Here is a 23109-nt window from a genome sequence, read left to right on the forward strand (position 1 = left end):
TCAAATCAGAATGCAGTCAAAGGCATATATTAATTGAGCAAAGTATCATGAAATAATACATAATAATGCTTAAATATATCTAGCAGCATTGATTCAAATTAAGGAAGGTATAAACCCACATTCAATTGTTTCAAAATTATAAAAAAAAAACACCAAAGTAAATGGTTGCAATAAGGAGAGAAAATAAATAAAGTTACAAAAAAGTTGAACCCAACAGACAAATTTTGTGTATCATCATCAAAATGTGTCCATCTTAATCTTCCCATGTCTTCATATCTAGCAGACAATGCCCCTGCATAACAATATTTAACATATTTTTATAAAAAAAAATTATTAAGGGGAAAATAAAAAGGCAACAAAACAAACTAACTAACGAGGACCTTGCCTCAAGACACATGTCGCATCCGCAAACAGCATATGCGCTATTTACGGAGAGGGGGAAGTGCACAACTTAAGATTAACGTCTAGCTGAGCATCATATTTAGCCAACTAATTAGCACATTTATTTCCTTCTATGTGAGTATGACGAATTTGTCCAGAAGATACGAATTTGTCCAAGAACTAATCATGCATCCATAAGATACGAATTTGTCCAAGAACAATCCCGTAAGGATGACATGGAAATTTAAAATGAGTAGTTACTATGTAAAAAAAATGTGACTTAATCTGATCTTTGATCGTGATTTAGGCTTCATTAACCATATTTGACCGTAAATTTTTCGCAATATAAATATATTGTGAGACGAAAGCGATTTAAAACATGTATGTTTTCGAAATACTACTCCAAGAAAAGCATTAAAAAAATGATTAATGTAATACCTGATAGAAAAGAAAGATTGCAGCATTATGCAGGTCACATTACTTGTTAGTGATGAGAATTAGAAGAAGGGGATGGCCTTTCGGAACCAACTCCGTGGCTGTCATCGTCTCCTTGAATCCTAGCAGGAATACAGTAACCTGTCAAAGCATCAGACAAAAACCTGCTACCAAAGATAGAAGCTTGGTGAATTGGTTGATGAGAATGAGACTTGTGATTGTGATGATGATCTACCGAAGAATCCGTCATTGGAATATCATTCCAAGGACGAAGAGAAGGCGAAAAACTGGACTGAAGGGTCCCCCTATGGGCGGAAAAAGCCGAACCTTGGCCTAAAAACGCAGGCGAATTAACCATAAAACCAGTTCTATTCATATCAGTTGTTCCATGATCATTGTTCCAATTCACAATCCTATGAAAATTAGCATCAAATCCAACAGGGTTTGATTCAGAGAAAAGTGTTTGATCATTTGAAGCTGAATTGTCTTGAAATGAATGAAGTGAAAGACCAAGATCTTGTGTTGAGTTGTTTGTTCTTGAGATTATATCAGAAGAATAGCTTTGAAAATTCATAGTTTCAGCAACAGAACTTGTTGGAAAAAATGCTATAGCATCATTATCAATACTTGATTGAATGAAAGCTGAATGGTTATGGTGATTGTGATTGTGATTATTCTGCTGCATATTGTAACCAGAAGATTCTGAATTTTCTGCTGCAATAACCATTTCATTTGTTTCTACTGCATTTGTTTCCTCTTGTAACTCTTCTGTTGCATTAGGAATTGGATTCCATGGAGGAAGTTGATCAAGCTTATCAATAGCCGATTTCGCCTTTTTGATAAGCCAATCAACGGCTTTACTCGGTCTATCATAGCCGAGACGATCTTGAACATCATAGAATTGAATTGCTGTATGTGCTGATAAACGAACACGTCGATCGCGAGGACCTTTCGCAGTATATACCTTACTATGCCTATCTTTTCTACCTGTTGCTCTAACAATGTGACCTCCTTGAACTTGAACTATTTCTCCACCTGTGCTCTTCATTCCCATGCCTTTGAATTTGAATCAATGGTTCTATTGTTTTTCTATTTCTTGCATATACATATTGATATTTTTGTAGTATGCAATTTGATTATGCCACTTGATTTAATGTATATGCTTCAAAATTTGTGATTCTTGATGCACTTGCTAGTATAATGTCTAGTAGTTGTTGATAATGACAACCACTATAAGAGTTTGATTCTTTTTCTTTTCTTCCTTTTTTTTGTGGCTATGTTTTTTTTTGCTTTTTTCCCTTCTAATTGTTGTTGGACTTCTTATAGATTTTCTTCATGTTACATCATCTGCACGTAATTGCAAAAAGAAAAAGAAAAAAAAAAAACCCTTAATTTTGCTATTTCTTATGACTCCAAAATCAAAACATGTAATAGCAATTTCTCAAAATTTTATATTTTTTCTACACGAATCGAAGTAATAAGGGCTAAATTTCAATGAATCGTTTTGTTTATGAGATTTGTAACTAAAAGAGAGTAAAAGGACATAGTAAATAAATTTAGTAAGATTGTTAATTTGTGTTATTTATTATGGTGAGAATCCCAAAATTGTCTAAAGATAATGTAGATTTTTAAGATTTCAACTTGAATAAAGATTGTAATTGAGGGAATGGGTAAAACACAAACTACAATAGGACATTGAAATATGTGATATATGTCACATGGGGTTCAGAAGATTTTTGCAAGAAAAATATCAGTGGATGATGCAAAGTGATGGGAGGAAAAAAAATTGTACCTTTAGCTTATGAGAGCTTGTAGATGATGCTTCTGCAAAGAGTGGCAAAGTGTGCTCAAAGAGAAGAGATTAAAGATCTTTTTGGTCTTTTTTTAGCCCCACAAATGCAAATGTAAGATTACAACAAACTTCCTCAACTTTCAAGTATCTAAAATATGTTAAGTTTTACTGTGGACCGCATTAACAAAAATAAAAGAAAATAAATATAAGTGCTTTAAAACTTAACTTATATCTGTTTTCGTTTGTTTTTTGTGAAATCGACACTGATTAAATGATGAAGAAGATAATGAGTTTTTCCTACGGTGAGTTTTATCCATAAAATTTAAACTTAAATTATTATTTAAAAGATTTGAGTTTAGTTTTATTCTGAAAGATTTTGTCTATATTTGATATCATTATGGTTACGTCAGAATTATAGTCATCTTTGTTATTTTATAAAACCTACAGAGTGTACTTCTTGAAAAATCACGTTGGATCATCATATGATTCTAACACATCCACCATAATACTAAATATAAGCTTAGGTCGGTACGATAACCCTACTAGTTGGTAGGGATGAGGTATGATTAAGGTGGTGGAAGAAACAGAAGTAACTCTCAATTGCCATATCTTCTACCCACAACTTTTTGAAACCATTGATAATGACATCTAACAGCTTTTTTGGTTTCTTTCTTATCTGTACCTTTGTGGTTTTTCACTTTTCACTATTAAGAAATGTGTGATTTCGCTAAAAGGAACAACATCCACTGTGCATTCTCATTGCACTGCTACACTTTTCTACCAACTAAATAAATTAATAAAATCATGATGCTTCTTCTGAAAACACTGAAAAGAAAATTTAAGATATTTTTGCTCAAATGCTTGTGTAGGTTTTGATTAATTAATTAGCAAAGATATTTAATGCAATATCCTTTCTTTTTTGGTAGATTTTAATGCAAAACCTTAGCATAGTGATTTGGGCTACTTGCATATAGATCATACTCAATTCGGACATAACTATAAGAAAAAATTATTGTTTAGACGGTGTTTAAGAAATTTAGTTAAGTGTAGTTCTTTTGATTTAATAAAAAATATGGGTTAAGTTTACTATATTACCCTTTTAAATTTTATATTAAAAAAAAAAACAATTTCATTGAAACAAGGAATACTTAGTGATTTATGCCTTGAAAATCACATAAATTTTTGAAAAATGGAATAAGTGTAAAAGTCATTAAATAAGAATATATTAGGAATAGTAATATTAATTAATTTAAAAGTAGTTGATTTTTGTTTATATTTATGTCCAAAATTTGAAGTGTTTTTTTTGTTATATTTGTATCCGGAAAAAAGTATTTTTTTACTTGTGGAGTAAACGAGAACTTTGTTTGCATAAAGTAATTATCTTAAAGGTGCTTAAGTAGATTATAATAGCATAGTTCTCTTAAGAAAATGATATTTATTATGTTAATTTAAAAACCAAAATGAATTTTAGTTATTAAATCGTCCATATTTATTCGCATTTTGTTAATTTCATATCCTAAAATTTCTTATCCATTATTTTACCATAGCTAAATATAAACGATTAGTTTTAGTTAGATAAGACTAGTAGAAAATTATAAGGTTGAACCCAAAGAACAAACTAAATTTGTCAAAGCATTTACCCACGAATTAGATTCCCGATATATATGACACACTTTCACTTTACCCAAGAATTTATATAGTAAAATATTAAAGAGAAAATTGCATGCTAGTTTGGCTCTATTTGGTAAAAATAAGCTATAAGTTAGCTGATAGCTGATAAGCTAACTTATAGTTGAAAAGCTAGCTTATAGCTGATAGCTGATGGCTGATAGCTGATGGCTGATAGCTTATAGCTGAAAAACTAGTAGAATAAAATTAAAGTGTTTGGCAAATTTAGCTGTTGTAAGTACAAAATGACATAAAAATACATGGTTAGTGGATAGTTTTTTTTTGGTAAGTGTTAGTGGGTAGTTATTATAATTTTTAAAAAATAAATAAATAAAATTAATGAGGGTAAATATGGAATAAGATGAAAAAGCTATAAGCTCATACGTTACTTGAAATAGCATCTCAAAAAATGCTATAAGCTAGTTAGAGAAGCTTGTTACCAAACACTTCACATTTTTTTCAAACAAGCTTATAAGCTATAAGCTACCTTATTGGACTTACCAAACAATGTCTTTGTGTAAAAAAAAAAAAACTACTTCAAGTGGATAAATAGCACAAATTTCTTGAAAAAAAATAGCTCAAATTTTCCAAGTTTTTTAAATGGAAATTTTGTATTAACCATATTTGAATACAAACAATACCAATTGAATACCTAAAAACAAATACAAATCAATAGCAAATACTCTTTTCGGTCGATGAATATAAAAATTCACTTTTTAAATTCATTAAAAAAAATTATAATAAAATGAATTTTTATTTATAATACTGACAAAAAAGAGCACTAGTACAAATCACACAAAATTCTCGCCTAATAAAAAAAAAAAACTTTGAGATAAGCTCCACCCAAAAAATCACTTTATTAAATAGATAACCCTCCCCATACGATTTGGTATTAGTGTTCATCACACACATGTATATGAGCCATTTTTTGTTAAGCAAATAATATATTTTTTTTATACTGTTAAGCAAATAATTAAACGTATCGAAAATGGTATAAAAAATACTCCAAGTGTTACCCCAAGAACAAGAATGTTGGATTTATTCCTAATGGAACTAAGCATATGCTTAAGCTTAATGCATGTGCATGTGCTTTGTAGTGCACAAATTGAATTTGCCAATGGAACTTCCTAAAAAAACAACATGTGCCACTCATGTGTATTTATATGGGAAATTCTATGATACATTTACACAAAACACTCAATATTTTTCTGGTTTTGACATGTATTATTAGTGTTAAAATTTTTAGAAAGAGTCTGTCATTCATGAGTCCCACAAAATTTAAGGGATTCGTTTCTATAATTACGTGTTCAGGATATTTGATTTATTCCAAAAATCAGATAGGGCTGCTATATGAGAAGACTTAAATGTAGTGGATATGCTCACAAATCCTTTTCATGTCATCATAAGATATTTGTGCAAATTTGGTTATATACTTTTAAGCATAATTAGATAGATGCTGACTTGCCGCCCAATTGTTTTAGCATTGACACGTTTGATTTATAGATTTATTCTTGGGTCACAAGAAAAATCTTGCTTTTACAAACGTGTTCTTTGCAACAACTTTGGAAAGGTATACTTATACATAAGCATGAGAAGTTATCGGTTATAACTTACTATATAAGGTTTAATTACTCTTAGAATTTATAGTTAGATACCTAAATTTATCAAATTTTATAATAAGATTCTTAAAAAAAAATAAAAAAATCGGATTAATGAACGTATATTTTGTTAGGATTTTTTTTACAGTATATTTTGTTAGAATTTAAACACATGAAAAAAGCTTAATTGAAAATATTAGTTCAATAAGAGAAATAACATTTTTATGTGTTTACATCCTATGATGGACATTTTTACCTACTCAATATAAGATTCCTAACATATTTAATTTACAATACAACCTACGAATTGAATTTACGATGAATGTTGAATTCATTAATATTGAGATAAGGTCATTTTATGCTTTGGACTATAGCACGGCTATAGGCTGTGATTCTAAAACAATGCAATTAAATTCGACGGCGTCTTAATTTCTTTGCTAGAGTACACTTAATGAACTCCTTTGCTACCACATAAGTGATCACACTCATGCACGCAACAACACTTATGTCAAATGCATGAATGCATCAAGATATTTATGTTTCTTCCTTCCAACTTGTTTTTTTTTACTGTTTTGGGCTCCATTGTATTATTAATAAAATTTAACCGTTCAAAAAAAATTAAATTAAGACGTCGCTTTTTAAAAGTAAAAATTTATAGGTTGTGATTTTAAAAAATTAGAGAGAAAACTAATACAAGTACACTAATATAATTTATAGGCAAAATTACACTACAGATCATTTATCTTATTTTTTTGTAACACTTTGGTCCTTTATCATTTTTTTGTAACACTTTGGTCTTTTATCTTTTATTTGTAACACTTTAGTCCTTTATTTTTTTTTTGTAACACTTTAGTCCCTTTTTTTTAACAGTTTGATCCTTTATCTTTTTTTATTCGTAACACTTTGATCATTTTTTTTTATAAATAAATAAGATAAGGACCAAAGTGTTACAAAAAAAAGATAAAAAATTAATTAAATTATTACAAAAAAAAAGATAAACACCAAACTGTTAAAAAAAAAGGGTAATTTTACCTATAATTTAGTATTTGGTGTTCTCTTATGGATTTTTGGGATTTGAAGTGTGTGCAGTGTGGTGTGATTGTCACATTCACTCACATTTAGATTTATTTACATTTTTTTATATGCGACTTGTTACATGTAATAGATATGATTACTTGCGTGCGGCAAGGCAACTAATGAGTTGGGATTGAACAAAACCCGAATAATGGTTCATGTAGTTAATATCTAGCTTCATTCATGTATTTGACATTTCTGCGATCATTAGATTAAAATAAGTTGGCCTAAATTTTAAAACATATTTAAATTTAGCCCTTCTGATCTTAGTCTAACAACCGCATATGTATCAAATGTGTGAATATCACGGCAAAATATTAACGGTAGAAAATTAGATATCACAAAATTCATATCCTAAAATGTGATGGGAATTATTGTCATGCTAACTAGTGTCTTCGAGTCACTAGTTAAACAAACAAAAAAAATTATTAAAAATTATATTTGTTTTATTTTAAAAATATTAACTACATAAATTTTAAGATAATTTCACTGTATTTAATTTTTTTAACTAATGTTCCCGAGTTAGCAACTTTTTCTTAGAAATAAATCAATAATCACTGCACCAATCGTTAGTTGGTTAAGTGGTGATTGACTTTGAACTTTATAGGGAGGACCGCAATTCGATCCCTACAACTACGATCAAAAGGGTGCTGGAACCACTTATTGTCAGAACTGACCCCAAACCAAATTCAACTAGTGGTGAAAGAAAAGAAAAAACAATAATCACTTGTGTGGAAGAATTAATTTCCTCAACTAATTACTACAAGCTGATGCTATACTACATGAGCATGAGCCACATGAGGGTTGATTTTATTAGGCCAGTGAAAGGTACTAGAGAGAAAAAATGGAAAGCTGGAGATTGGTTGGGCAATGGTGTAAAATGGTGGCATCATTGCATGCCTGTTGTTAGAGACAAAAGTACAGAACAATGGTGCAGTCCTAGAAAAGGACAATTGGCAGTGATAGATAAAGGCTGAAGCTGAGGCTGAGGCTGCTGCGCTAACATTCAATTCAATAGAGGCGCGTGATCCAAGATAAGATTTAATGGCCCGCTGTTACTGATATTCTACACTACATGAAAACATGTGTGCCTCTCAGAGACAGAGAGTGATAGAGACAAATATTATTATTATTATTATTCAGAAAATGAAAGGAAAGGAAAATTGTCTTAACTTAGCCCATTCTTCATGGTGCGGCCCAACTCAATCTTTGAGGTGTTGACAATATAATCAAAGAGTTAATTGTTTTGGATTGGGACATTAAATTGTCCATCTTTACATAGAGGCGAACAAATGTGCGGATATATATATATTTTCGTCAAATATGAGTTGTAGATTTAGGCTTTTATTGATGATATTAGAGATGTCTTTACACCTCGCTTAGTTGTTATGTAATCTTTTTTCGTTTGGACTAAGCCCGGTTAAATATATACCAACCATAAAAAGAAGAAATTGAAATTTTGGACAAACAAATATTTTGAAATTTCAAATACATTCAATAAAAAAAATGCATTATAAGATCAGATTTTATTCAAATATATTGAAATTATATATTATACAAATTGAAATGTATCGATCAACATTATGTGTATGAGAAATGAAATGAATAAACATGGTTTGAGTAAGAGGGGAAAAAATCGTATTTGTTGTAGTGGCTCACATTATGTATTATCTGATCAAAATTTTAAGGCTTGCATTTCATTACTCAAATTGTATTGTATGTTCATGTTATGAATCACACTATTAAAGAGATGCCGATTTTAGGTTAAATTGTATTTTTAGTTCATTGCATTTATTTTAGGTTTTAAGTTGATTTCTTACATTTAGTTTTTTTTTATTTTTATATTGGTCTCTTACATTACCTGCATTACAATTAGTTAATCTCTTTAGTCAATTTTCTATTAAAAATATTCACATGGATAATAGAGACGCACACGTGAACTTTAGGGGTTTCCATGTGAATGTTTTGGACAGAGTTAACTCAAAATTTGATGGAAAAGACGAACTTATGCTAACATTAATAACGTAAGGGAACAACTTGAAATTTTTTAAACGTAGTGAATCAACTTGAAATCTAAAATAAACGTAAGAAATCAAATATGCAACTTAGCCAAGATTTTATTACTAGCTTCATTTGGTGGAATAGTTTGTCTAGCTCTATTTATAGTGATTTCAATCACAATATACTAGGAATACTTTGTATAGATTCTATTAATTTGGTTGTTTACGTTTGAATTCAATCATGTCTTATCTTTACACTCTTTTTCTGATCACCAAAGTTTTATTACAATGTTTTTTTAGGTTCATTACTTGCTTCATTTGGCTCAACAGTCAACTAGTTTAACAAATTAAGTTACTCTTAGCTCATCACCAACTTTGTACTCTCTCCGGTCATATAATAAGCAAGAAAATCACCTTCTATGTTCATTAGAAAATTGATGTATCTGACCTATATTATAGATCTAATACATTAGTTTTTCAATAAACTTAAAAAATGATGTTTTACTTATAATAATAACCGGATAAAATAATATACTAACAACTAACATTTTATCATTACTAAAAGTATATAGAGGTAGTAGAAAAATCAACAAACTAACTAAGAATCCACCATTCAAAATAAAAACAAACTTATAAACTACCAATCACCAAACTTAACTACCGACTAACAAACTATAGCCAAAAAATCACTAATCAATCAAAATTTGTATTAGTTCACAAATTACAATCCACAATTAGTAAATACGACAAAAGAACATAAACGTGTTAAGTCAACATCTCCCCTTCCTTTCATCCCATCCTATAGTGGATGATGATTGATTCACTGCGCATGATTTAAAGGACACTCAAATCTGTCCCACTTGTACAATGAGACCTTGCATGCTCCCAAAAAAATTGTACTCACAAAGTAATTAAAATTGTTGCCTTTAATTTGCTACATGTCTCCACAACAAACACATGTAAATGTAAATTAGCAGCTTTGAACTCGATGAATTGTATGCTTAGAAAATGTTAGAATTGTATGCTTAGAGAATGTTAGCTAGTAAGAAGTCTTACATCAGTTACGAGATGACTTGCGTTACAAATCGGTTTTGTAGGGTTGAGTTAGAACTAACGATCTCAATTCTAAGAGTTGTTTTGAGGATTCAGATTTGTTGATGTAACAGTAGGCTATGGTAATGTATCTGGACTGTCTGATTTAAATTTAACGGTTGAGATTGATTTAACTAAAAAAATGCGGTTTTTAATCTTGACCATCTGATTTAAGATTAATGACCGAGATTAAAAATTATGTGCTACTGCATGTATTAATGACACCAGCAAATCTTGATCCTTGTTTTATTGGTGTGAATACATCTTGTACTTCATCTCTTGTTTTATATTCTGTTTCACCTTATTTTTAATGAATTTATTTTTGCTGTTAAAAAATAATAATCGTTTTGAGCTAGATATATATAATATCTCAAGAATATTCAATATTGCAACTTGAGCTTATGTTTAATCATACATTCATTAATCATAAATTCCATAATTCTCCATTTTGAACGTACTGTATATACACTAGTACAGAAAACACTTTTTACATCTGGCCAAAACCCCCTTTTACATCTGGCCCAAGTCAGAGGTAGACGTACGAGAAGTAGTAAGTTTATGCTTTTTACATCTGACATTCGCCAGATGTAAAGGTATCCCCTTTTACCTCTGTTCTAATGTTTCAGTTGACCAATTTTTTTTTTTTTTTTTAATTAAATTGGACCTTTTACATCTGACCAAGTCACCAGATGTGAAATAGTAACTTTATTTAATTTTTTTTTTTTCAAAATCCTGCGTTTTTTTTTTTTTTTTTTTTTTTTTTAAATTCTATTTTGTAATTAAAAAAAACCAAAATACCAAAGTCATTACAACCAAAATACATTCAAGAAAAATACATTCAACCAAAGTCATTACATATTTTTAATACATTCAACCAAAGTCATTACAATTCAAATAAAATACCAAGTCTTACAAGTCAAGCAAAATACCAAAACAATCCAAAATGTTATAACAATTCAAGCAAAATACAAGTCATTACAATTCAAAACATCCTAGTTAATGTGAATCCATTGTAACTAGCTAGCTCCTAAACTTCATCATCGGAAACAAAACTACATCTAATAAAAAATTCAAGCTCTCATTCAATGTCATCAATTGTGGATCGCGGAAAATACCAGTTTAATTAAATTCTGCTATGCAACTGTGCTATAGTGCCGCTCGCGATTCAACAATACTTTGTACTAAATAGCGTATTGTGGAACAATAGCCATTTGTTCAAATTTTTCAATGCTATAGCGCCACTATAGCCACTATTTAACAACATTACTCTCATTACAAGTGGATGAAGGTAAAAGAGAGGGTTGACATACTCTATGCATCACCAGAATATCTTTGGCATTCCCTTTGGAAGGGTGGATGTGTCCCATGGCCTTTAAAGATCTAGTTTTCATTACTTTATTCAATGTCGATTCGTACTCTCCTCCACACTTTTCTTCAATGTCCTCGGCTTGAGTCATAGCAGTACCAGACCAGTAGTCTCCATCAAAGTATGGCAAACGAGCCGTTGTTATCTTGGAGTGCCGATTTCCAGTAGAAACAAAGAAATGATCATATATGTTGGTTAAACCAACAACGATATTTTCCTTAGAAGCTTTTGTTAGCATTGAAAGATACCTATACAAAAAGAAGAATATAAATACTCAATGGTTACATAAGCTTACGAAAACTCAATACACACACACACGCGCGCATACATAAGGAGGGAAAAAAACTCACCACTCCCGTAGCTTAGCATCTGTTGGAATCTTTTGAGTTTTTAGATGGCAATATAGAATGTAATCACCCTGCCCTTTTTGAGGAGCACAGGACCATATGTAGCAAGTTGTGAAACCTCTTTTCTTACAAAAGTCAAGGTACCCAATCTGATGATAGAAAAAATAAAGCATGAATATAATGAAGGATTGAGGATCAAATGAAATGTAGTATAAGGCAATTAGCAACAGAGTTTAAAATGAAATTACCAATATCTCATGGTAAACAAAGGTACGGAGAGCTTCCTGATTTTTAGTCATTCTTCGAGGAGTAAAGTAATTGACAGAATCAAGATATGAAATATATACACAACGTTTATTTGGATTGCCACATTCCGAGCCAAATTCCTGGACATACATTGAAAACTCTAGAAAACTCTAGAAAACTCTAGAAAACTCTATCAACTCTTCTGAATAATGGAGTAGACATCAAAAGAAATCTAATGTAGTCCTGCAGAAGTAACAATATTCATCAACTAACACTTTAAACTTACTCTTGATCTGTAAGAGAATTCAGAAGGGTAATTCTCCTTTGGAATGATGTCCAGAAACTGCTTCTTCACTTTCAATTGTTTGTCGACAGAGAACACTTCTCTAATAGAAAGACTTTCTTCGGCTAAAGCCTACAATTTTGCAGTAATTTATGGCAAATAAGAAAATAATCTAAAATTTCAAATCAATAATATTTATAACATGACAGAATACTATTTTACTACTCTTTCCAATTTACTTGCTTCAATAAGAATATATGCATACATACTGATTATTTGGTATTACCTTATCAGGATTCTTCTTCCCTTTATCGTAATTCCAGTCTGCTCTCTCTTGCATGAGACGCTCAAAAAGTCTTTTCTCTAAGTGGTCACTAAGCATGGTTTTAGGCAAGGCCTTAGCACCAAAAACAGTGTTCTTTGGTAAGGGAACATGCATTCCATTTTCAATTTCTTTTAAACGGCAGAAAGGACATATATACTCAGCTTTGCAGTCCAAATCTCTTTTCTTGTTATAGAGTGCACATATTTGGTGCTGCCATCTTTTGCATTTATTGCATTCAACCCACTACAAGAAACAATGGTCATAGAGAGTTAGTTTAAAGTTCTCTATATCAAACTGAATTATATAGTAAAGTGTATTAAAACTTACCGGTTCAAAATATAATTCATCGTTTTTCTTTTTTTCGAGACTTTTCTTAGAAACATATGTCCCATTGAATTCGATGCAATCACCCTTAAATCTCGTATAGCAGTGGGAGCAAAAGCATTGATCTGCATCAAATTCTTCTCCTTTTCTACAGAAAAAGTTTGCTTTTTTCTTGATGGGGTTCTCACAACATAAGCAAAATATTGTTACTGGTTCAAAGGAGAGATTTTCCATTGCACATAATTGGCATGTGTTGCTCGCAGTTGTAGTCTGTATTAAAAGAAAAGTGAGTACCATTCACATAACAGTAATGCCTAAACAGATCAATGAAATTGAAAACGCAGGAAGTTGGTGTACGAACCTGATTAGATTGCTCTCCAAAACTACTAATATGGTTTGTTATTTGATCATGTGTGAACAAATCGATCAAAGAAACAGCATCATCTATTCTATTTGAGGATTTTGTTTGCTTCTCTTGATTATCGTTAGCTTAACACCAGTATTAAAAAGGAAAATCACGACAGAAATCACGAAAAGGAAAATATTTAAAAAGGATTAAAATAGAAAGAAAAGTACCTGAATCGATTTGGAGTTAGGGTTCGTGAGATTGAGGACGGCGCTGGTGGTGAGTTGACAGAGAGGACGGCGATGGTTCTTGCGAAGGTGAGGACGGCGCTGGGTTGATGCGTTTTGGGTGCGAATCGAAGGTGAGGACGGCGCTGGGTTTTGGTTCTTCGTTCGTCAAGGTGAGAGGGGTTTTGCTGGGTTGCTGCGAATTGACGACGGCGCTGAGTTGAGAGAGAGGACGGCGCTGTGGGTTTTGGTTGTGAGAGGACGGCGCTGTGTACGCGAATGGGTGAAGAGTGAAGAGGGTGAAGAGTGAAGAGAGTGAAGAGGACGGCGCTGATTTGCGATGGGAATGAAGAAGGAGACACAATACGCGTATACCTTTACCTTTGTTCCAATTTTTTTTTTTTTTTTTTTGTATTTAACCTTTACCTTTACATCTGTGGCTAAATATGGCCAGATGCATACATATTTTAGATAATTTTCACCATAATTACAAGATTGCCACCGCGTTTAGTTATGCTTCTGGTACATTGAAGTCAGATGTAAAAAGTCTTCTCTAATTATTTTTTACCTCTGTGGATATTGAAGCCAGATGAAAAGGTTACTCCACATAGCCTTTTACATCTGACATATGCTCGTCAGATGTAAACATGATGTGTAATATGTCATATTTGTACTAGTGATAGCTTCATATGAAAGCAATGTACATAGTCTTTGAAAATTGACCATATGATTAATTGAAATTGTACAAAATGGTCCACCCTTTGCTTTCAAATTAAGATACAAAAATGGTATTGGCTTTTCCTGGAAAAAGAACAGCAACAGCGGAAAAATTAAGGTGTACCATATCTGACAAGGTTAAATATGACCAACACAGTCGTAGTAAAATTGTTCTATATAGACACTGGACAGAAAGTACTGTTCCTGAAATTAAACTGTAAAAGAAAATGAATCACTAGAGAAAAAAGAAACTCGAATCATTGCAAATAAAGTGAGAGGATTAAAGTTACTGTATTTTACGAGATAATTAGACATGAAAGAAAGATAGACGGATAATAAGTTGCACTGGTAAATCTTTCTGTATAGTAAATCAATTCTTTAAAAAACTACATTCATTACACAACATTGCTATCCATAAACCTTGGAACTCTTTTTAGAAAGTTTATATCATTTGAATTCTTATTTCGTTTCTAATTATCTAATTGTTATGCTCTTTTTTTTTTTTCTTTTTTTTTTACAACGAAACCAATGAACAACGAATTTAGAACCTCGTGTATTCTACTCAAATTTCACACTATTTATAAAATAAACCTAGTAGCTTAGTTACACTCACATTTTAAATGCAGAAATTTGAAACCCTCAAATTTGAATTCGATTTACTGCATATAATTACCGTCCCTAAATCTACCAATAATTTAGTTGTATTTATGGGACAACTAAGCTTTTTTTTTTTTTTTACAAAGCTAAAGAGAAAAGAATATGAGAGTTTAAACTCTTAAGAAAAAGACACTAAGAGAGTTGGGTAAGAGAAGATCGATCCTAAAATCTCGGAGGAAGAGAGGAATGGACGAAGACCTTAACATTAGAAAAACAATCGGAAAATTTTGAAGGGTTTTTTAAAAGAAAGAATTTACTTCTGACTAAAAATTATTTTGTCTAAAATTTGGATTCAAATTCTCCTAAATAATTTGTTTTTAACCGAAATTTATTAAATCATTCAAGCTCAACATTGGTTACCTGAACATAATATTAATAATTAGTCAATTGGAATTTTCTTCAATATATGTTTGGTTGCTATCTTCTTGGACATGTCAAATTTTTAATAACTACAACTCGAGTGAAGAAAAGCATGTCAACATATATTTGTATTGATAACGTTTAATAACTACAACTCGAGTGAAAAATATCCGTCTCCGCCCCGCCTCATTGCCATGTATACTCAACATTGGTTAGCTGAGCATAATATTAATTATTTGTCAATTGGAATTTTCTTCAATATATGTTTGGTTGCTATCTTCTTGGACATGTCAAATATTTGAATTGATAACGTTTTGTCCCATCTTAATTTGAGTGAGGTCACTGCTTAGACAATCTATGGCAAAACAACTTAATATGATTTTTTTTTCTCGTTTGAGATTGTTATGTGATAAAGGAAAATGGATCCCCACTCATCTTCATATATCTATATGTCAACATCCATGAAGCTGTATGATGTATAATAACATTACGATGAGACAAACAATATTCCAATTCGAGCACATATATATATATATATAGCACGATTTAGTTAATGTCAATTCATTAAGTCCAGCTTTCCATCTATTTACATTTAATTGATATAAGGACAGTTTAGAGCAAGGATCATCATTCTCCTTGGGATATTGTAGTCTCTCTTATTTTTAAAAAAGATTAACTTAAATTTGTTTTCATATAAAAAAAAAAAAAAATCCTCCTTTATTAAAGTTATATGGTAATCACTTGCAGAAATGGTTTTGAACCACTAGGGATTTTGAATGGTACTCTGGTGATTCACGACACCGGCCAATGATTCTAGCATGGAATATTGTACCAGGGGGCTAAATAAATCAGGTAAGGCTAGGGAGGTTGGCTCCCGTCTCCTATGTCTTAGACCTGACATTGTGATTCTTATTGAAACTAGAGTTAAAAGTACAAAGGCTGTAAACATACGAAATAAATTGCGGCTCAAAGGTAAATACTTAGACAATTACCTCCACCACGACAATGGTAGAATCTGGCTGAATTGGGATGACACAATTGTGGAAAGCGCTTGAAGACATACACAATACCCAACAAGGACCTTGGTGCTTGATAGGAGATTTCAATAGTGTCCTAAATTCTGCAGATAGAGTTGGTGGAAAACTGGTTCATGAATCTGAATACACTGATTTGACCTTACTAATGGACAAGGTTGGACTCTCTGAAATGGATAGTCTAGGTGATTACTATACTTGGTCTAATAAACATGTGGATGTGACTATCTACTCTCGCATAGACCGAGTCCTTGGCAATGTTGACTGATTCCAATTAAATCTTGATTCCACTCTGACTAACATGGATCCTAGTATCTCTGACCATGCCCTGCTGTATCTTAAAGGACCTGACAATGCTATTTCTACATCTCCAAAATCTCAATTTAAATTTCTGAACTGTGTGACTACTATGGCAGACTTTTTTTATTGTGTTTCTAGGTGTTGGAATGAACCTTTAGATGGCAGACCCATGTTTGTGCTCAGGAGAAAGCTTCTTAGACTGCAACCTGTGATAAGGAAGCTGAGCAGACCTGTCACATGTATTAACATCACCCTGGATAAGGCTCGAGAGGACTTGAGGCAGGCTCATAGCAGACTACTGCAAGACAGAATGAATCCTCTTAACATCATAGCTGTTAAAGAGTACACTGAGGAGGCTATTAAGTGGAGTAATATGGAGGAGTAAATGTTGCAACAAAAAGCGAAAATTGAGTGGTGACGGCAGTCTGGCAAGTGGACCAGTCTGTCGTCGAGTAATAATTCACACTCTAGGTGTCTAGAATGAGTTCGTATCCATAGGGATCGTGTCAAAGCTGTTAGTTCAGTTTAGGAATTGATGCTATAAAAGTAAATTAAAATAAAAGACTTTGCATTCGCCTTGTTTATTTGAAAGAGTTTTGAACTCTTGAAAATAAATTGCAATTAAAGTAAAGAGTAATTGGAAGTAAATGTTTGAGTTTGAGATGAGAACAATGGTTAAGTACTTTTCGAATTCCTCCTCTATTCATGCTTGGTAACAACCGCTATATCTGCTCGATATTTAGTTAATACATGGTGATTAATTTCTATTAAGATAAGTTCAATGCTACTCTTCCTTATCTTTATTGCTCTTTGATTAAGGTTTAGTCAACCGCTGGTAAGTTCCCCCCTTGTTTTTATAGTATCTCTACCCTTAAGTTTAACGTTTAACATGTTATGTTTTTATAGTATCTCTACCATCGAGTTCAACGTTTAACAAGTTGTCACGTGTTCACTTACCTTGATTGATTAATCCTAATCATGCAGAATTTAACTATGTGTTATTCTTAATCACAAACCTACTTCAGATACTGAATTTAATGGTTTCGTATTAGTTGATTATATTATCTCTTTGATTTGGAGTCTTAGATGTGTCACGAGATCTACTTCGACTTTAATTACTATCAAAATATGTGTACATTCATATATGAAAGTGTATAAATAAACAGAAACAATAACAGATAATAACTGAATAACAATTGTAAATAGTCTTGTTCGAACCAAATTACATGATCTCAAACATTCCTAAGGGAGTTTATCTACTTGACCTAACCCAAAGGGTAATATTTTAACTTTGTCTAAATAAAAAAGATGATATTAAATTGATGGTATTATACATTATTTATCGTATCAACAATTTTGATACCCTCTATACTACATAGTACAAATTATTTGCCTATAAAACTCTATTTAATACCTTTTTTTTTGTCCATTGAAGATCCAAAGGCAAAAAAAACCCCACCAGTCCCGGTCTCCAATTTTATGTTGCGCCTATACTGTACAGTACTTCTACTTGTTTACCAACAAAAACAAAATCTCAAAATTTTCAAACATTTTCCCATACCCGCCCCAACGTTTCCCAGTTTCCCACCTTAATTAAACACAAAATCTTTCTCACGCGGAAAACCTTTAAACCCGCCAACTTTTTCATTCTTTTATTTCCTTCCATCCAAATTTTCAATATTTTCCATTTCTTCAAAACTCTCTCTCAATTCAATTTTATTCACTCCCTCCTTCTTTTTCATTCTTCCCTCTCAACACACATTTCACATCAACAAACAACAATGTTTAAATACCCAATTTCACAACACCCTCTTCCATCTCAAATTCATCGATCTCTTCTTTCTTTCTTTCTCTCAACCAAAACCTTCGTCAATGAAGATCTCAACCATGTCCATTCAGACCAACAAAGAAAATATTCCTCCAGTTAACAAGAATTCAATTCCTCTCATAGCCTCTTCTTTCAAGAAGAATAGTAGTAAGCGAAAAATCAAGAGAATCCCTCTTGCTGATATCACCAATTTGTTTCAGAATTCTTCACCATTTACGATGACACCAGAAGGAAATGGTGTTTCTTCTGTTCTTCCTTCTGCGTCCATTTTACTCCGTTTGAATTCTCGGAGGAGGACATTGGTGGTGGTGGCTCAGGCTACTGTTTCTAAAACATTGAGGATGGGATTTAGATAGTTTTGTAGATAGAATTCATTTTAGATTTTGTTCTGTTACAGTTATACAATTTATATAGCAAATTGAAATAGTTAGAATGAAATTTCAAGATATTGTGATTTATTGTTTCATTGATGGTGGTGCTCTTTTGAATCTTGAATCTTGATGCTGGGTTTCTATTAATTTTGTTGAGTACTTCCAATTATTGATTCTAAGTGATGGTAAAATCACAATAAATTATTATATTTTTTAAAAATATAACAAAATATATGTGTATTCAGTCGGAAACGGATTATCTCCCGTGTGGTTTTCACATGAGGGATTAAAGTGTTCATCTCAGTCGTTCAATGCTTTTTAATAGCATAGTCATTTTGCAACAAAAAAAATTATGTAGCTGAAATTTAATTGGAAGGCACTGTTCGCTGGAGACAACCTGCTCCTGTGTTCGATCACATGTTAGTTTTGTCAAAATCACAAGCAATGAATGAGATTGTCCACCGGAGATTGATGTTAGTTTTGTTGTACACTCGCTTTGTAGAATGCAAACATAGCTCGCGTTCTAGAACGCGAGAGGGATAATGGATAACTGAGCAATTTTAGAGGATGCAAAAAGTAATTCTCACGGTTTTAAACTTGTTGACTACATGTGGTGTGAGTGGGCAGGAATTGAGAAACCAAAGTGATGGGCCAATGGAGTTTTTTGTAATGATAAATGATGGCCCAATAAAAAAAGAGTAAAATTTGAATGAATATTTATTTATCCCGCGTATATCTTTTAATTTTGTTGACTAAATCTTTCTCCTTCCTTAATAATAGGATACAATGGTAGAAAATCAAAATCAAAGATAAATAAATAACTTAATAACAATCTTCCTTCCGCCATCCATCCATCATCAGAAATCAATTACCGGCGGTGGGAATGAAAAGGCAGAGAACCGAATTGGTGTATTTACCAGATGATTGTTGGGAACGTGTGTTCAGATTTGTGAACGAAGACGGAGACGAAGAAGACAACAACTGTAGGCACTACTTGAACTCAATCTCCCTCGTCTCAAAACAGTTTCTCTCTATAAGCAACTGTTGTAAAACGGTTTACTGACTTTTAAAAAAACAGAAAAACGAATTTTCAAAATTGGCAACGAAACAAATTATTGGCTGAGTCGCGTACTAGGTCGCTTTCTTTAAGACGTTTCGCGGAACTACTCGAAAAAGTGCACTGTAGTATATCAACCGCGAAGTCCCCAGGATAAAACAGCCGTTTTCAATGAAAATACCGATAAACTACTGCACTGTAGTATCGGCCAGAATAACACCAAGTATGGTCGAAAATTCCGAACCAACGTGGCAAAAAATCAGGGATTTAAAGGACACGTATTTTGACCGTTAAACTTTAAATTTCAAAAATTTCTTTTTCTTAGTATTAAAAATTAATATATCACCCAAGCCCGGCTCGGCCGGACGGCGGCGCGCGTGTGATATTCGACATTGTGTGTGGTCTCCCTTTCTTACAAAAGTGAGTACCCCAAGGGCACACCCTTGGATTGCCACCTTGTGGTATATAAACACTACCAAGTGGTGTGATTTTTCTAATGTGGGACTCAAAGAGCCTTTTTTCAATTCACACTACACATGGTTCTTGCACTTGTGTTTATTTCAATACCAAGTTCCCTCCAAATTCCTTCATCATGTTCCAACAGCAACCGTCACAAATTGTGTCTCACAGATTCCGCCTTTTTTGCACTCGTTAGGAACTGTCCTTCCCTTACTGAGATCGCAATGGAATCCACGTGTATTGAGGAAAACACCGCCGCACAAAACAACTCTATGGATTCCGTTGTTTACCCTCAATTCAAGTCTCAGTTAGGCTTACAATTATTCGTTGAAAGATGATAAAATCATAATGTTTGCTTCACTTTTCCCCAATTTGCAACTTCTTGATTTGACCCGTTGCTCTGGCATTACTGAACATGGTATCGGCCAAGTTTTAAGGACATGTCGGAAGATTAGACATTTAAACCTATACAACTGTCCAAAACTCACGTCTCTTGGAATCAACTTTGAACTTCCCAACCTTGAGGTCTTGGACTTGACAAATACAAGACTCAGCGATGAAGCACTCTGTGTAATCACAATGAGCTGCCCCGCCCTTTTGCATCTCTCGCTGTTACTTTGTAAGGAGATCACCGACAAGGGAGTCATGGATGTCGTCAACAACTGCACAAAACTCAGAGAGATCAATTTGCAGGGTTGTCTTAAAGTGCATGCCAACGTTGTTGCATCAATGGTGTTATTATGCCCATCCTTGAGAAAGATAGTTGCTCTGCCCGATTTTCCTTTGAACTACAGAACTAGGAAATTCTTCTCGCCTTATGGATGCCTTCTTGAATGAAGATTGAACATTTAACCTTGAAATGTAAGATTTTTTTTTCCTAAAATTAATTGGCCACTGTATTCTGCAGATATTTGTGGATATGGTCATCGTCATTGGTTAGAATTGGAAGTATAACAATTTAGCAGTCAAACTTGATTTCTATTTGTCTGATAGTCTCTTGAATCTATTTACTAACTCCTGTTTCTTTTCTGCTTTTAATTTTGTCCAATTACAAGATAAAATTAAATGATGAGATCTATTAGCAACTTAAAGTAGTATTGATTGGAATTAGTTTAAGGGAGCCCCCATTTATGGTCCCCAAATTAAAGGTCTCATATAAACTCCGGTACCTACTAAACTCCGGCATCAATATTACATTTAACTCGCCCATTGGTAGGCTTCTTCCATATGCAGTCATTTCCCACATGTTGCTCCATCGCATCAACGCTCACCATATGAACAACTCGCCAATCATTTAGCATAGCAATATCACGAGAAACTACAAAATTCTGCGCATCTGCAACGTTGTTCCATATACAATTGTTCCTTTGCTTCCAAATGCTCCAAATGACACAAGACAAGCACTGCATCCTCGACGAAGAGCTGCTATAATACTGCAAAAATCAAATTTGAAGTATCATTTTTATTATGCAGGCTTGCTGTAACAATATGACAGAAACTACGCATACTCTGGATATTCTTACCGCTGGGCAGTCAAAGAAAATAAGACGGCTATCTTCTTCATGATCATTGCATGATGCGCACAAATCTTTACAATTAACCCTTCTACTAGGAAGGTTAACTCGAGTTGAAATACACCGACGACAAATCCGCCATAACATATTTTTAACTCACAGAGGGTCTTTAACTTCAAAATCAAATGCCAAGCACCGTACCATTCATCTTTAAATGAGATGTGTCCAACAAATTCTGAGTGCACAGTCAATAGATGCTTTTAACCTATGTTGCATGGATACTCCATTTTGGACAGAGTATCGGTATTGGGTACGTACCGGGTACCGGTACGCGTATGGTACTCCCCCGGTACGCACCGACGCCGTACCTAGTTTATAACAAAATAAAAATAAAAATTACATTACCACTAAATAGACTAGATATCTTTTTTCTTATTAACCTTTGTTTTTTCACATATATAGCTGTCTTAAATACACGAAAATGGATCCATTAGTTGACTTTTTATAGATTAATTTAAAATCATAATGCTGCTCAGATTGCAATGTAAGTCTCACATTTCTAATGAAGGAAAAAAGATCAAGAAAATTATATTTGTTGAAGTCTCACATAGCTTAGAGAAGTGAAGCAAGGGGAAGTTCAATGTTATATATAGAGACCTCAAGTTCCTTATTTAAATGCACCAAGCAGTAGCATTTATAAACACTTTAAGTTTATATTTGTGTCTTTTTCTTTTCTCCTATGCTTTTGTTTAAGAGTATTGGAGATGTAGTTCAAATATTTACTTTGGAGAGTGTGAGTGTACTAGGGTCATGAGGTGGTTGAGAGTGAAGTCTATATGAGTTGTAACAATTTTCGCATAGTGTTTATTATCTGGTTGTCGTTTTTGACAACGGCCGTAATTTTTTCTCCGATTTGGAGTTTCCACGTTATATTCTTGTGTTGTGATTACATTCTTTTATTTTCTTTATGCCTGATTTTCCCAACGGCAAAGATAATTTATTCATAAAAACGATTTGGATGCTTGTGGCGATGTCATGTGTGGACACTTAATATTTTCCACTTTAAGATAATGATTTGTACAGATGCATTGACTTCATGATGAATCTTTCTCAAAATATTGTAAGCTAATTAGTTATAAGTGCGTCAGATACATAAAGATTAATTCCATAGCCAAAAGATTTAATTGTTGATAGGTGTTGTGGATAAAGTTGTAGTAAGCTTAACATCAGATTGCATTTTACTTGATGCTTACGGCAATAATAAATAGTTAACCAAGATTATATTTTTCTTTTGATAGTTGAATGGAT

The 23109-nt window shown here is 32.7% G+C and overlaps 3 protein-coding genes across 3 annotated transcripts; 1 reads left to right on the forward strand and 2 right to left on the reverse strand.

Annotated features, from left to right (window-relative positions):
• On the reverse strand, positions 1-2938 carry LOC123899177 (transcription factor TCP4-like). The gene is made up of 3 exons (XM_045950246.1): positions 2609-2938; positions 820-2163; positions 1-292 (listed from the first exon to the last, which is right to left on the reverse strand). Exon 2 carries the CDS (start codon positions 1868-1870, stop codon positions 866-868), a length of 1005 nt encoding a protein of 334 aa, XP_045806202.1. The 5' UTR covers positions 1871-2163; positions 2609-2938; the 3' UTR covers positions 1-292; positions 820-865.
• An 8028-nt stretch (positions 2939-10966) lies between these two features.
• Positions 10967-13645, reverse strand: LOC123893744 (histone acetyltransferase HAC1-like). The gene is made up of 8 exons (XM_045943545.1): positions 13508-13645; positions 13293-13420; positions 12935-13201; positions 12569-12850; positions 12286-12414; positions 12002-12139; positions 11757-11902; positions 10967-11654 (listed from the first exon to the last, which is right to left on the reverse strand). The coding sequence occupies exons 3-8, from the start codon at positions 13163-13165 to the stop codon at positions 11291-11293; spliced, it is 1290 nt and encodes a 429-aa protein (XP_045799501.1). The 5' UTR covers positions 13166-13201; positions 13293-13420; positions 13508-13645; the 3' UTR covers positions 10967-11290.
• A 6990-nt stretch (positions 13646-20635) lies between these two features.
• Positions 20636-21124, forward strand: LOC123896603 (F-box/LRR-repeat protein 2-like). The gene has a single exon (XM_045946974.1). It carries the CDS (start codon positions 20636-20638, stop codon positions 21122-21124), a length of 489 nt encoding a protein of 162 aa, XP_045802930.1.
• The last annotated feature ends 1985 nt before the right edge of the window (positions 21125-23109 follow it).

Source organism: Trifolium pratense, linkage group LG7 (assembly GCF_020283565.1).
Source record: "Trifolium pratense cultivar HEN17-A07 linkage group LG7, ARS_RC_1.1, whole genome shotgun sequence".
In the NCBI taxonomy this organism is placed as follows: Eukaryota; Viridiplantae; Streptophyta; class Magnoliopsida; order Fabales; family Fabaceae; genus Trifolium; species Trifolium pratense.

Coding starts and splice junctions, on each gene's coding strand:
- LOC123896603 (XM_045946974.1), top strand. CDS start 20,636: ATGTTTGCTTCACTTTTCCCCAATTTGCAACTTCTTGATTTGACCCGT.
- LOC123893744 (XM_045943545.1), bottom strand. CDS start 13,165: ATGGAAAATCTCTCCTTTGAACCAGTAACAATATTTTGCTTATGTTGT. Junction 12,851..12,934: donor ATGAATTATATTTTGAACCG/GTAAGTTTTAAT, acceptor TGTTTCTTGTAG/TGGGTTGAATGCAATAAATG. Junction 12,415..12,568: donor GGAAGAAGAATCCTGATAAG/GTAATACCAAAT, acceptor GCAAAATTGTAG/GCTTTAGCCGAAGAAAGTCT.
- LOC123899177 (XM_045950246.1), bottom strand. CDS start 1,870: ATGGGAATGAAGAGCACAGGTGGAGAAATAGTTCAAGTTCAAGGAGGT.